General features: G+C 52.4%; 1 protein-coding gene across 1 annotated transcript in view; it reads left to right on the plus strand.

The window, feature by feature from the left end:
• LOC121316621 (pleckstrin homology domain-containing family H member 2-like) overlaps nucleotides 1–12,892 on the plus strand; it is a 65,672-nt gene that overhangs the window by 35,130 nt on the left and 17,650 nt on the right. Inside the window, exons 6-16 of the mRNA XM_041251662.1 lie at nucleotides 233–314; nucleotides 3,206–3,310; nucleotides 4,021–4,907; nucleotides 5,287–5,362; nucleotides 5,891–5,985; nucleotides 6,232–6,376; nucleotides 10,011–10,147; nucleotides 10,455–10,565; nucleotides 11,097–11,183; nucleotides 11,620–11,778; nucleotides 12,769–12,849. Of these exons, the coding sequence (XP_041107596.1) occupies nucleotides 233–314; nucleotides 3,206–3,310; nucleotides 4,021–4,907; nucleotides 5,287–5,362; nucleotides 5,891–5,985; nucleotides 6,232–6,376; nucleotides 10,011–10,147; nucleotides 10,455–10,565; nucleotides 11,097–11,183; nucleotides 11,620–11,778; nucleotides 12,769–12,849 (1,965 nt within the window). The remainder of the gene's footprint in view (nucleotides 1–232; nucleotides 315–3,205; nucleotides 3,311–4,020; nucleotides 4,908–5,286; nucleotides 5,363–5,890; nucleotides 5,986–6,231; nucleotides 6,377–10,010; nucleotides 10,148–10,454; nucleotides 10,566–11,096; nucleotides 11,184–11,619; nucleotides 11,779–12,768; nucleotides 12,850–12,892) is intronic.

Consider the following 12,892-nt stretch of genomic DNA (forward strand, 5'->3'; position numbering starts at 1 on the left):
ACATTTTTTAATTTTTAGTGAAATCTGTAATTTACTGAGACCCTGGGGATTCTGTTACTTCTAAGACTGATGTTTTGGTTTGGGTTTTGTTAAAGGAACAGGTGTTTTACAGACTGGAATGAACACTTTGAAAATCTACTTTAGACTGCAGTCTTTTGAACGGTATTTAGACTCGTTTTTTTCAATGTAAAGTACGTCAATATCCTGCCCCCTTTGGGTGTGTCCCCACCAGCTGGAGCTCGAGAACGAGAACTTGCGCACGATCAACCAGCGGCAGACTGAGGAGATCAAGACGCTCCAGAGGCAGCTTCGGGGTAAGCAAGCCAGGTTAGGGGAGGAGGACTATACAGTAACTATAGAGCAGAACCAGAGCAGGGGGGGGAAATAAGACTCCTATTGCATAGCAGTTTCACCCATTCCAGGTTTTACACTACGGGAGTCTTTATTAGCCTCCTAGTGAAACCAGGACTGGACACAGCTGTGCAGGTGAGTCTCATTATTAAACTCCTAGTGAAACCAGGAACGGATCAAACTGCTGTGCACTCATTATTAAACTCCTAGTGAAACCAGGACTGGATCACACTGCTGTGCAATGGGAGTCTCATTATTAAACTCCTAGTGAAACCAGGACTGGATCACACTGCTGTGCAATGGGAGTCTCATTATTAAACTCCTAGTGAAAGCAGGACTGGATCACACTGCTGTGCAATGGGAGTCTCATTATTAAACTCCTAGTGAAACCAGGACTGGATCACACTGCTGTGCAATGGGAGTCTCATTAATGTGAAAGCAGGAATGGATCACACTGCTGTGCAATGGGAGTCTTATTATTTCTCCTAGTGAAAACCAGGAATGGATCACACTGATGTGCAGTGGGGATTTCTGTGGCAGAGCAAAGCTCTGCCCTTTTAAATTGGCAGGGATGGGGTTAACTTCCCCTGCCTGCCTGGGTTTATTATGTTCAGGTGGCTGGGGTTGATTAGTTGATTAGGTTGATTAACGATCAATCAGCGCCCAGCCACCTGATATAAAAGGAGGCCTCAGCTTCTCATTTGGGAGAAGGGAGCTGAGGAAGCAGGTTGGTGTTTGTTTTGTGGTTTTTTGAATTTTCTAAATCCAGTGAAGGCATTGCCCAGCCTGGAAACTTTATTTTTGTGAGTTTTGTTTTTGCTTTATTTGTGTTTGAGTATCTGTTATTTTGCCCTTGTGCACTTTATTATAATAAAATTGTTATTTTTTTGAACTGCAGACTGTCTCTGGGCCCACTCAGGAATGGACATTTAAGCTGCTGGGTGCTGGAGGACCCAGCCAGCCTCTTCCCCTGGTGTTCCTGGTGCGGTAAGGAGGACCATCGCTGGCGGTCCTGCCCAGACGTGCCACCGGCAAACTGTTGTGGCCGGTGTGAGGAGGACAGCCACAACCGGGCAGGATGCCCCTACAACCAGGCCAAGGAAGAGATGCAGTGTTCACTATTGCATTTATTTTTTTTGTTTTTTCTATTTGAGGCAACCTCGTCCACGATCTCCCCATAGTTATCAACACGCTGTGGCGCGAGATGGGGAGCAATGGAACAAACACCACCCACAGGGGTCCTTCCCAGAGGAGTCTCATTAGATCCACCGGTCACCAGGCCCTAGGAAGAGGTGCCTTGAAAGGCCGCCTTCCCCAGAGCCAGAGAGGGATCTGAGCCTGGTTGATGCCCCAGAGCCAGAGGGGGGCGAGGAGGATCTCCCGTGGATGGCAGAGATGGGGTGAGGTGCTGGGAGTCGCAACCCAGAGCAGAGAGGTTGCCCTGGGAGTCTCCTGGCGTTATTAAACTCAGAGTGAAAGGATCTGCCGTCGCTCCCAGAGCCAGGAGGGGTGAGGAGCTCCGTCGTCCCCAGAGCCAGAGAGGGGTGAGGAGCTGCGTCGTCCCCAGAGCCAGAGAGGGGTGGGAGCCTCCGTCGTCCCCAGAGCCAGAGAGGGGTGAGGAGCCTCCGTCGCCCCCAGAGCCAGAGAGGGGTGAGGAGCTGCCGTCGCTCCCAGAGAGAGAGGGGGGAGGAGCTGCCGTCGTCCACAGACCACTGCCGTCGCTCCCAGAGCCAGAGAGGGAGGAGGATCTGCCGTCGCTCCCAGAGCCAGAGAGGGGTGAGGATCTGAAGAGCCAGAGAGGGGTGAGGATCTGCCGTCGCTCCCAGAGCTCGCTCCAGAGCCAGAGAGGGAGGAGGAGCTGCCGTCGCTCCCAGAGCCAGAGAGGGAGGAGGATCTGCCGTCGCTCCCAGAGCCAGAGAGGGAGGAGGATCTGCTGTCGCTCCCAGAGCCAGAGAGGGAGGAGGATCTGCTGTCGCTCCCAGAGCCAGAGAGGGAGGAGGATCTGCTGTCGCTCCCAGAGCCAGAGAGGGAGGAGGATCTGCCGTCGCTCCCAGAGCCAGAGAGGGAGGAGGATCTGCCGTCGCTCCCAGAGCCAGAGAGGGAGGAGGATCTGCCGTCGCTCCCAGAGCCAGAGAGGGAGGAGGATCTGCCGGATCAACAACGGGTAAGGGTGCCGACATGACCACCCAGTGGGGACAGGCCGCCGTCTCACGGAACCAGAGGGAGACAGGGCCGCCGTCGCACCTTGCGTAACCTTGGGCCATTCGGTTGCCGCCGCTTCCGCCACCAGAGGGAGCCGGGCCGCCGTCGCCATGTACTACCTTGGACATTCGGGGCCCCCTCAACCAAAGAAGGCTTGGGGGCTCCGACATCAACCCCGCCCACCACCACCCACCATAACAGCCCACCCAAGGGGCATAATTGGACTCTTGGGGGGGGGGGGGGTTGGCCGATTGCGGCCGGTGTACTTGTACATGGGGGGAGGTGTGTGGCAGTGAAATTGGCAGGGATGGGGTTAACTTCCCCTGCCTGCCTGGGTTTAGCTGGGGTTGATTAGTTGATTAGGTTGATTAACGATCAATCAGCGCCCAGCCACCTGATATAAAAGGAGGCCTCTGCTTCTCATTTGGGGGAGAGGGAGCTGAGGAAGCAGGTTGGTGTTTGTTTTTGTGGTTTTTGAAATTTTCTAAATCCAGTGAAGGCATTGCCCAGCCTGGAAACCTTTATTTTTGTAAGTTTTGTTTTTGTTTTGCTTTATTTGTGTTTGAGTATCTGTTTTTTTGCCCTTGTGCACTTTATTTTTGTTTATTTATAATAAAATTGTGCAATGGGAGTCTTCTTTCCACCCCTGTAGAGTATGTAACTCAAGCCAAAAACCCCCAGGTCATGACTGGACCAGAACAAGGGCACCGGGCCACCAATCAGGAGACTGCAGGGTCGGAGGGGAGCGTGGCAGCAGGTAATCGTGTGTAATCTAGAGTAATCTCATGTAATCTCGTGCAATCTAGTGTAATGTAGTGTAGTCTTTGAGTTAGGATGTCTTGGAGAAAATACAACTGAATGAAGACAACTGAATGATCCGCATTATATTAATGAATGCAACATAATATATAGTGGTATTTGAAAGGCAGACATGTTTTATACAGAGTTTGAGAGAGATTTGCATTCTAACTTTCTCATATTTAGCCGTAGGGTTGTAATGATTCATCAAGGAATTGTGTTACCTCCTTTACATGATCTGTTGTATCGTAATAGAGGTATGGATCATTTGTATTGTGATACGAGACCAAAAGCACAACATAGTTCATTGCAGTTCACCACGTCGTTCTTGAATACAGAGTGTTTTTATAGTTGTTATGAATACGTACTCTCCCTAACTCGTTTCATTTTTGTCTTTTAACAAAATAGTCTGTCATTAAATGATCACTTGATCTTATTCTGCATCCTAAACGTAGATGATCAGGACCACCACATGTACCGTGATGCGTATCGTATCGCGACCCCCATATCGCAGTGCACATCAAGAGCAGCATTTCACATGGGTGGTCTCAGCAATCCTGTCACACACAGGTGTTTTTAATTCTATTTTGTAACAAAATAAACGTATGTTCTACATCACGAGATAACGGTACATTGATGGCGATGAAGCTGATCATTGTTTTGTTTCAGAGAAAGAAGCCAGTAAAGATTCCGAAGCTCAGGGGGGTCGAGATGACAGAAAGAGCCAGAGACCTGTACTGAAAGGGGGGAGAAAGGGCTGGGGGGGTGAGGCAGCCTGCGGGGGGGTGCTGAGTGAGGGCAGCTCTGATGAGGAGGGGGAGGGAGGGAGGGGGCGGGAGAGACCCAAGTCTCGCTGCGTGTCGTCTGCGCTCTCCAGTGCTGTCTCTGATGGGCGCTACAGCCGGGCTGGGAGCGAGGCCTACCTGACCGCATCGGACGACAGCAGTTCTCTATTCGACGAGGACATGCAGCGGGCTGACCCCAAAGGGGTGTACCAGCTCCCCCAGATAGACCACCTGAGAGACAGCACGGCTGCGGGCTGCCTGGGGAAGAAGAGGCCCGAGCGAGACAGCTCTTCGGAGGAGCTGAGTAAGAAGTTCCAGTCCCAGCGCCTCGACTCGTCATCTTCCTCCAGCGAAGCCAACACCCCCAGCCCCATCCAGACCCCCGCACTCACCCCCAAACACCCCACTCTGGAGACCAGCCCCCTCTCCCTCCCACACTCCCTCAGCGGGCTGGTCCCGCCCAGGCTGCGCACCCCCACCGTGTTCAGCATCAGCGTGGCCCTGGCCAAGAAGCACCTGAGCCAGCCGCAACTCAGCTCTGACCGGCAGTTCGACCGCAACCGCAACGCCATCAGCATGGTGCGGCCGCTCTGGCAGCAGGATGACATGCAGCTGGAGGAGCGAGCCCAGCCGGGGGGCTCCAAGCCCGGCCTGGATGAAGGAGTCTTCTCCTACGACTCCTCCGAGGAGCTGGAGGGAGGGGCAGAGCTCCTGGGGAGAGCACAGGGCAGCAAGCCGCCCACCCCCCCTCTGCACAGGTTTCCTTCCTGGGTGAGTGCTGGCCTTTTCAGTCGTTGAACCTGCTGTCAAGATACACCCTCCTGTACATGTTCAATAGCGCCTCTCACAGAGACCTCAAGCAATCACTTTATCGTAGTTCAAACAATTCTGTTATTAACAGCTGAGTCATACAAAGAGGCTTTAAGACTCAGTATTCTTTCAATGCCTCACAGAATGGGATAGAGCATTCAAGAGCAGAGGTCAGCCCTTACTCAGAATGCGCAGCCTAGGTTTTATTTCCTTGTTCACGTCACACAAAAGTTAGTGTCAGAATATCTAAGGTAAAATAAAGACGGAGATGTGAGAGAATAAGCCAGAGTGCAAGTGCAACACACCTGCAATACAATCGCCTATTGTCTTTTCAATGCAGGAAAGCAGAATTTACGCGGTAGCCAAATCTGGGATCAGGCTGTCTGAAGCCACATGTTCTGAGCTTGCCAACAAAAGTAAGTAATCCCCTGTCACTTTACAGGGCATCCAAGCTCTAAATCATCAAAGCAATATGGCCAGACCTGAGAGTGTTTTATTGAACCCTTTCATGCATGGCGACCTCAAATGGGGACGGATAAAACAGTCTCTTCCAGTCTTTATATAGGGATATATGGAAGATGCAAATGCATGATAGCCTCATATGAGAATGCCATTTTTTATCCATATAAAGCAATGGATTTTTTTTTTTTTTAATGTAAATTAAAAATATATGTATTATGTGTCCAACCCTAATTGTATGTCAGCTATTTCAATACTGGTTATAGACTAACCCTTTGAGGTGGGTCTATTAATGTATTATGTTTTTCTTGACTTTTTAAAAGATCAAATGGATTGATATTGTTAAAGGAGTATTTAGATATAAGTTGGGGGATTATTGAATCCCCATTAGGAGTAGTTGGGTCCTCGGTGGTTTGGGACAGGTTGAGCTCTAGTTAATCCACAATTCAGTGTGTTATCGTTCATTGTAAATCTCGATCATTCAGGCTCTGGGTCTCTCTCTTCATACTCCACCTCTGGGTCGTACACCTCTCTGCTATACAAGAACATGACCACTCCAGTCTACACCGCACTCAAAGGGGTAAGAGCTTTGACAGCAAACTACATTGACTGCCTTACCCTTTCTGTGCTGGATACCCTTGTAGCCTCATCTTCTGTTAGTGTAGAACTGCAGAAGGGGAAATGTTAAACAGAAAGCCTGGCTCAGCAACACCAATATAAAATCAGCTTCATGCTGTGGTGGGAGCCAATCACTTCTTCTCCACTGGATTCTACATTGTGAAACATGTTGTATTGAAAGCTGGCAGTCCTTGCTTGTGTGTTTCAGAAAGCCACCCAGCTGAGCAGCAGCCCGTTCTCTGACGAGTCGTCAGGCTCCGAGGAGGAGGAGAGCTCCCACTCCAGCACCAGGACCTCCGGCTCAGACTCCAGGAAGGGCAGCAGGACAGGGAGCCCCCGTGCCATAAAGAGAGGTGGGTGACACTGGCGTGGCAGGGCGGGAGCGCGTGCACTGGGGCAAGGAGCGAGAGAGAGAGACCAGCGGGGTGTACAAGCACTGAGCTCAGAGAAAGAGAGACCGGGGAGTGGAAGGGCTCCGAGAGGGAGAGGGGAAGGGCTCTCCCACATGAGACTATCTGAGGGAGACTCTCCTCATAGAGAGCCGAGAGGAGAGACTCTCCTCTCTCCTCTCTGACCCCGTGACCCAGAGGACTCTCCTCTGAGAGGAGTAGAGAGAGGGACCACTCTACTGACTCTCAGAGAGAGTCTCTGAGGGTGAGACTGGGGCACTCCCTCTCTGACCCCGTGACTCCCTGAGTCTCTCTCTGAGAGACTCTCCTAGGGGGAGCTTCTCTGAGAGTGACTCTCCTCTGGGGGCCTCTGAGAGGGAGAGAGAGGAGCTCCTCCTCATCTCTCTCTGGACACATGCTGGAGTGAGGAGAGAGAGAGAGAGTGGGGTGGCACTGGCTCTCTGGAGAGAGAGAGAGAGACTGGGGCACTGAGAGGAGTAGAGAGAGAGAGAGAGGGGGCACTGAGAGGAGGAGAGAGAGAGAGACTGGGGGCACTGAGAGGAGGAGAGAGAGAGACTGGGGGCACTGAGAGGAGCAGAGAGAGAGAGAGGGGGGCACTGAGAGAGAGAGAGAGAGACTGGGGGCACTGAGAGGAGCAGAGAGAGAGAGAGAGACGGGGAGAGACTGAGAGGAGAGAGAGAGACTGGGGAGAGAATCACACTGAGAGAGAGAGGGAGAGAGACTGGGGGCACTGAGAGGAGTAGAGAGAGACTGGGGGGCACTGAGAGACTGGGGGCACTGAGGGGAGGAGAGAGGAGAGAGAGACTGGGGCACTGAGAGGAGTAGAGAGAGAGAGAGAGGGGGGCACTGAGAGGAGTGAGAGAGAGAGTCTGGGGTCACTGAGAGGAGTAGAGAGAGACTGGGGGGAGCACTGAGAGGAGTAGAGAGAGACTGGGGGTGTACGAGCACTGAGAGGAGTAGAGAGAGACTGGGGGGCACTGAGAGGAGTAGAGAGAGACTGGGGGCACTGAGAGGAGTAGAGAGAGGGGGTGTACGAGCACTGAGAGGAGTAGAGAGAGACTGGGGGGGCACTGAGAGGAGTAGAGAGAGACTGGGGGCACTGAGAGGAGTAGAGAGAGACACTGAGAGGAGTAGAGAGACTGAGAGGAGAGCACGAGAGAGACTGGGGGGAGCACTGAGAGGAGTAGAGAGAGACTGGGGGGGCACTGAGAGGAGTAGAGAGAGACTGGGGGGTGTACTGAGAGGAGTAGAGAGAGACTGGGGGCACTGAGAGGAGTAGAGAGAGACTGGGGGGGTACTGAGAGGAGTAGAGAGAGACTGGGGGGGTACTGAGAGGAGTAGAGAGAGACTGGAGGGGTACTGAGAGGAGTAGAGAGAGACTGGGGGGGTACTGAGAGGAGTAGAGAGAGACTGGGGGGGCACTGAGAGGAGTAGAGAGAGACTGGGGGGCACTGAGAGGAGTAGAGAGAGACTGGGGGGTGAGAGGAGTAGAGAGAGACACTGAGAGGAGTAGAGAGAGACTGGGGGGTACGAGCACTGAGAGGAGTAGAGAGAGACTGGGGGGGCACTGAGAGGAGTAGAGAGAGACTGGGGGGGCACTGAGAGGAGTAGAGAGAGACTGGGGGGGTACTGAGAGGAGTAGAGAGAGACTGGGGGGGCACTGAGAGGAGTAGAGAGAGACTGGGGGGGTACTGAGAGGAGTAGAGAGAGACTGGGGGGGTACTGAGAGGAGTAGAGAGAGACTGGGGGGGTACTGAGAGGAGTAGAGAGAGACTGGGGGGGTACTGAGAGGAGTAGAGAGTAGAGAGAGAATGGGGGGCACTGAGAGGAGTAGAGAGAGACTGGGGGGGCACTGAGAGGAGTAGAGAGAGACTGGGGGGTGTATGAGCACTGAGAGGAGTAGAGAGAGACTGGGGGGCACTGAGAGGAGTAGAGAGAGACTGGGGGCACTGAGAGGAGTAGAGAGAGACTGGGGGGTACTAGAGGAGTAGAGGGGAGACTGGGGGTGTACGACCACTGAGAGGAGTAGAGAGAGACTGGGGGGGAGTGGCACTGAGAGGACTAGAGAGAGACTGGGCACTGAGAGACTGGGGGGCACTGAGAGGAGTAGAGAGAGACTGGGGGGGGCACTGAGAGGAGTAGAGAGAGACTGGGGAGTGTATGAGCACTGAGAGGAGTAGAGAGAGACTGGGGGGGCACTGAGAGGAGTAGATAGAGGCAGGAGTAGAGAGAGACTGGGGGGGACTGAGCACTGAGAGGAGTAGAGAGAGACTGGGGGGGCACTGAGAGGAGTAGAGAGAGACTGGGGGGGCACTGAGAGGAGTAGAGAGAGAATGGGGGGGCACTGAGAGGAGTAGAGAGAGACTGGGGGGGCACTGAGAGGAGTAGAGAGAGACTGGGGGCACTGAGAGGAGTAGAGAGAGACTGGGGGGGCACTGAGAGGAGTAGAGAGAGACTGGGGGGGCACTGAGAGGAGTAGAGAGAGACTGGGGGGGCACTGAGAGGAGTAGAGAGAGACTGGGGGGTCACTTACAGGAGTAGAGAGAGACTGGGGGGGCACTGAGAGGAGTAGAGAGAGACCGGGGGGGCACTGAGAGGAGTAGAGAGAGACCGGGGGGGCACTGAGAGGAGTAGAGAGAGACTGGGGGGTGTACTGAGCACTGAGAGGAGTAGAGAGAGACTGGGGGGCACTGAGAGGAGTAGAGAGAGACTGGGAGGAGTGAGAGAGACTGGGGCACTGAGAGGAGTAGAGAGAGACCGGGGGGGCACTGAGAGGAGTAGAGAGAGACCAGGGGGGCACTGAGAGGAGTAGAGAGAGACTGGGGGGGCACTGAGAGGAGTAGAGAGAGACTGGGGGGGTACTGAGAGGAGTAGAGAGAGACTGGGGGGGTACTGAGAGGAGTAGAGAGAGACTGGGGAGAGGAGTAGAGAGAGACTGAGAGGAGTGAGAGGAGTAGACTGGACTGGGGGGGTACTGAGAGGAGTAGAGAGAGACTGGGGGGCTACTGAGAGGAGTAGAGAGAGACTGGGGGGGTACTGAGAGGAGTAGAGAGAGACTGGGGGGGTACTGAGAGGAGTAGAGAGAGACTGGGGGCACTTAGAGGAGTAGAGAGAGACTGGGGGGTGTAGAGGGAGTAGAGAGAGACTGGGGGGGCACTGAGAGGAGTAGAGAGAGACTGGGGGCACTGAGAGGAGTAGAGAGAGACTGGGGGGCACTGAGAGGAGTAGAGAGAGACTGGGGGTCACTGAGAGGAGTAGAGAGAGACTGGGGGCACTGAGAGGAGTAGAGAGAGACTGGGGGGCACTGAGAGGAGTAGAGAGAGACTGGGGGTGCACTGAGAGGAGTAGAGAGAGACTGGGGGGGCACTGAGAGGAGTAGAGAGAGACTGGGGGGCACTGAGAGGAGTAGAGAAATATGTACACATTTATTAAATGTCTGGGAAAAGAAATCTGGCCTTGAACCCACTATTATCTAGTAAAGACACTGATAAAGACTTCTCTCTTGAACCCATTCTCTACTGTGTGTGTCTGTGTGTGTGTGTGTGTGTGTGTGTGTTTTTTGTGTTTGTGGTGTCAGGGGTGTCCATGTCATCGATGACCTCAGAGAGCGACTACGCCATCCCTCCTGATGCCTACTCTACCGACACGGAATGCTCGGAGCCAGAGCAGAAACTGCCCAAGACCTGCTCCTCCTCCAGCGACAACGGCAAGAATGTGAGTCCCTCCCAGATCTGTGTGTGAGGCTGGCTCCTGTTTATACAGCTCTGTGTGTGAGGTATGGCTCCTGTGTCATGGATGAAACATTTTGACAAAAACTTTGCTGTTGGTAAAACAGGAATGTAAATGAGACATTACACTACTTGAGTATTGCAATATCTAAAAGGTATGCATTTCCAGAACTTGTTCAGTCAAAGTGATTCAGACTGTAACATACAATAAGTTTCTGAAAACAAGCTGCACTAAGTTCAGTTTGTCCATCAATCGCATTGCTCTAAATAATTAAAAAAAAAAAACTTTTCAGGAGCCTTTGGAAAAATCTGGCTACTTGTTGAAGATGGGAGGGAAAGTGAAGACCTGGAAAAGACGCTGGTTTGTCCTGAAAGGAGGTGAACTGCTGTACTACAAGTCACCAGTAAGCTGATCAATGCCTTGGCTATCGATACCAGATAACTGTGGGGGTCCCACGTAGTTTAGCATGTTATATTTGTCCTTTTGATGTACTTTGCTCAAGAGGCTGTGGCAATGAGAGGTTTTTAACTACTAGGAGAGCTTCTATCTACATGCCCTGGGCACAGAACATGTAGGCTGTCACATGCTGAAAAAGTGGGTGCTACTTGAATCAGAAAGGTACTGTAACTGTTTAAAGATGTGTGAAGGGAAGCATAAAACCTGAAGGTCTGTATTCATAAAATGTGTTTATCCATGTTTTATCTATAGGCAGGACTAAGAGTCACACACAAGTTTAAGGATTGCATTAACCAAGGCCTTGTGAATCTGAAGTTATGTGTGTGGTGTGTCCTGGTGAATCTGAAGTTATAGGTTTGGTGTGTCCTGGTGAATCTGAAGTTATAGGTTTGGTGTGTCCTGGTGAATCTGAAGTTATAGGTTTGGTGTGTCCTGGTGAATCTGATATACAGTATGTGTTCTTGTTTTTTGCCGCTAGAGTGACGTGATCAGAAAGCCGCAGGGGCAGATTGAGCTGAGCGCCTCCAGCAGTATAGTCCGCGGGGACGGGAAGCAAACCATTCAGGTAAAAGCACAGACAGGCAGGAGGAAATGTGCACCACACATGTTTGCATAAACGATACATCACATATTTCTACTGCCTCTGACAGGACAAGCAGCAAAGGGCAATAACAGCAGCCCCTTGATTAAGGGGAAGAATCTGTGTGAGCACTCTGTATTCAGGATTCCCTGGCAGTGCAGCGCTAGCGTGTCTCGCTGTGTTCAGGATTCCCTGGCAATGCAGTGCTTCTCGCTGTGTTCAGGATTACCTGGCAGTTCTGTTTAGTTAGCCCCAGTTTGATAATGGAACGGCAGGAGATTGACTGGCTCAGGGGACTAATGACAGCAGAAGCACTGTTTCATGAATCTCAAATGGTCTGTAAATTGCTCCTGAGTGTAAGCTGTGTGAGAGGTCCCTGTTGGGAATGTTCCCCTTGCTATCTCTTCTTCTGCCCCTGTAGATGATTACTGAGAAGCGAGTTTATTACCTGACTGCTGATTCCCCCAATATCCTGGAGGAGTGGATCCACGTGCTGCAGAACGTACTGCGAGTGCAGGCCGCCAGCCCGCTCTTCACACAGCCCGAGGCCAAGCCGGCCATGAAGGGGCTGCTCACCAAGGTACAGGAGGGGATAGGAGGGTACAGGAGGGGATGGGAGGGGATGGGAGGGTACAAGAGGGTCAGGAGGGGACAGGAGGGTACAGGAGGGGATGGGAGGGGATGGGAGGGTACAAGAGGGTCAGGAGGGGACAGGAGGGTACAGGAGGGGACAGGACAGGGACGGGATGGGACAGGTAGGGCGGAGGGTACAGAAGGTGACAGAAGGGGACCAGAGGTGATGGGAGGGTACAGGAGTGAACAGGAGGGGACAGGAAGGGATGGGAGGGGACAGGAGGAGACTGGAGGTGACGGAAGCGTACAGGAAGAGATGGAAGCGGACAGGAGGGTACAGAAAGGGAGAGGAGAGCATGGGATGGTACAGGAGGTGACGGGAGGGGACTGGAGGGGATGAGAGGGTACAGAAGGGGACAGGAGGTTCCAGGAGGGGATGGGAAGGGACTAGAGGTCATGGGAGGGGAGTGGAGGTGACGGAATAGTACAGGAGAGGGCGGGAGTGAACAGGAGGGGACAGGAAGGGATGGGAGGGGATGGGAGGGGATTGGAGGTGACGGAAGCGTACAGGAGGTGGTGGGAGTGGACAGGAGGGTACAGGAAGGGAGAGGAGAGTATGGGATGGTACAGGATGTGACAGGAGGGGACAGGAGCGTACAGGATGGGATAGGAGGGTAAAAGAGGGGATTAGAAGGGATAACTGTTCATAGGAGTGGAAACGTGGTTACAGGATGGTACAGGACATACACTGACTTTAGGGGAATGTGCTTGGTGCTGGACAGGGCAGCTGTACATATCCAGGCATATTTTTAGCTGTACAAGTCATAGAAACATTTGTACAATTTAATTGATTTACATGTAGTTTTAAAGGAAGTCTTCCTGGTATAAGTGCATCAGATATGATAAGTTAAATAACTAAAGTGTAAGTGTGGGAATCGACCCTCTCTCTTTGTTCCTTGTCTGACTGTCCCTTCCTTTGCTGTGTTTGTTTTGGCAGGTGAAGCACGGATACTCCAAGCGGGTGTGGTGCACACTCATTGGGAAAACATTGTACTATTTCCGAGGTCAGGAAGACAAGGTAGCAGCAGCTTCAGTTTCTTCAATCAATTAATCAGTCAATA

The sequence above is a fragment of the Polyodon spathula genome, chromosome 6, assembly GCF_017654505.1.
Source record: "Polyodon spathula isolate WHYD16114869_AA chromosome 6, ASM1765450v1, whole genome shotgun sequence".
NCBI classification, from domain to species: Eukaryota; Metazoa; Chordata; class Actinopteri; order Acipenseriformes; family Polyodontidae; genus Polyodon; species Polyodon spathula.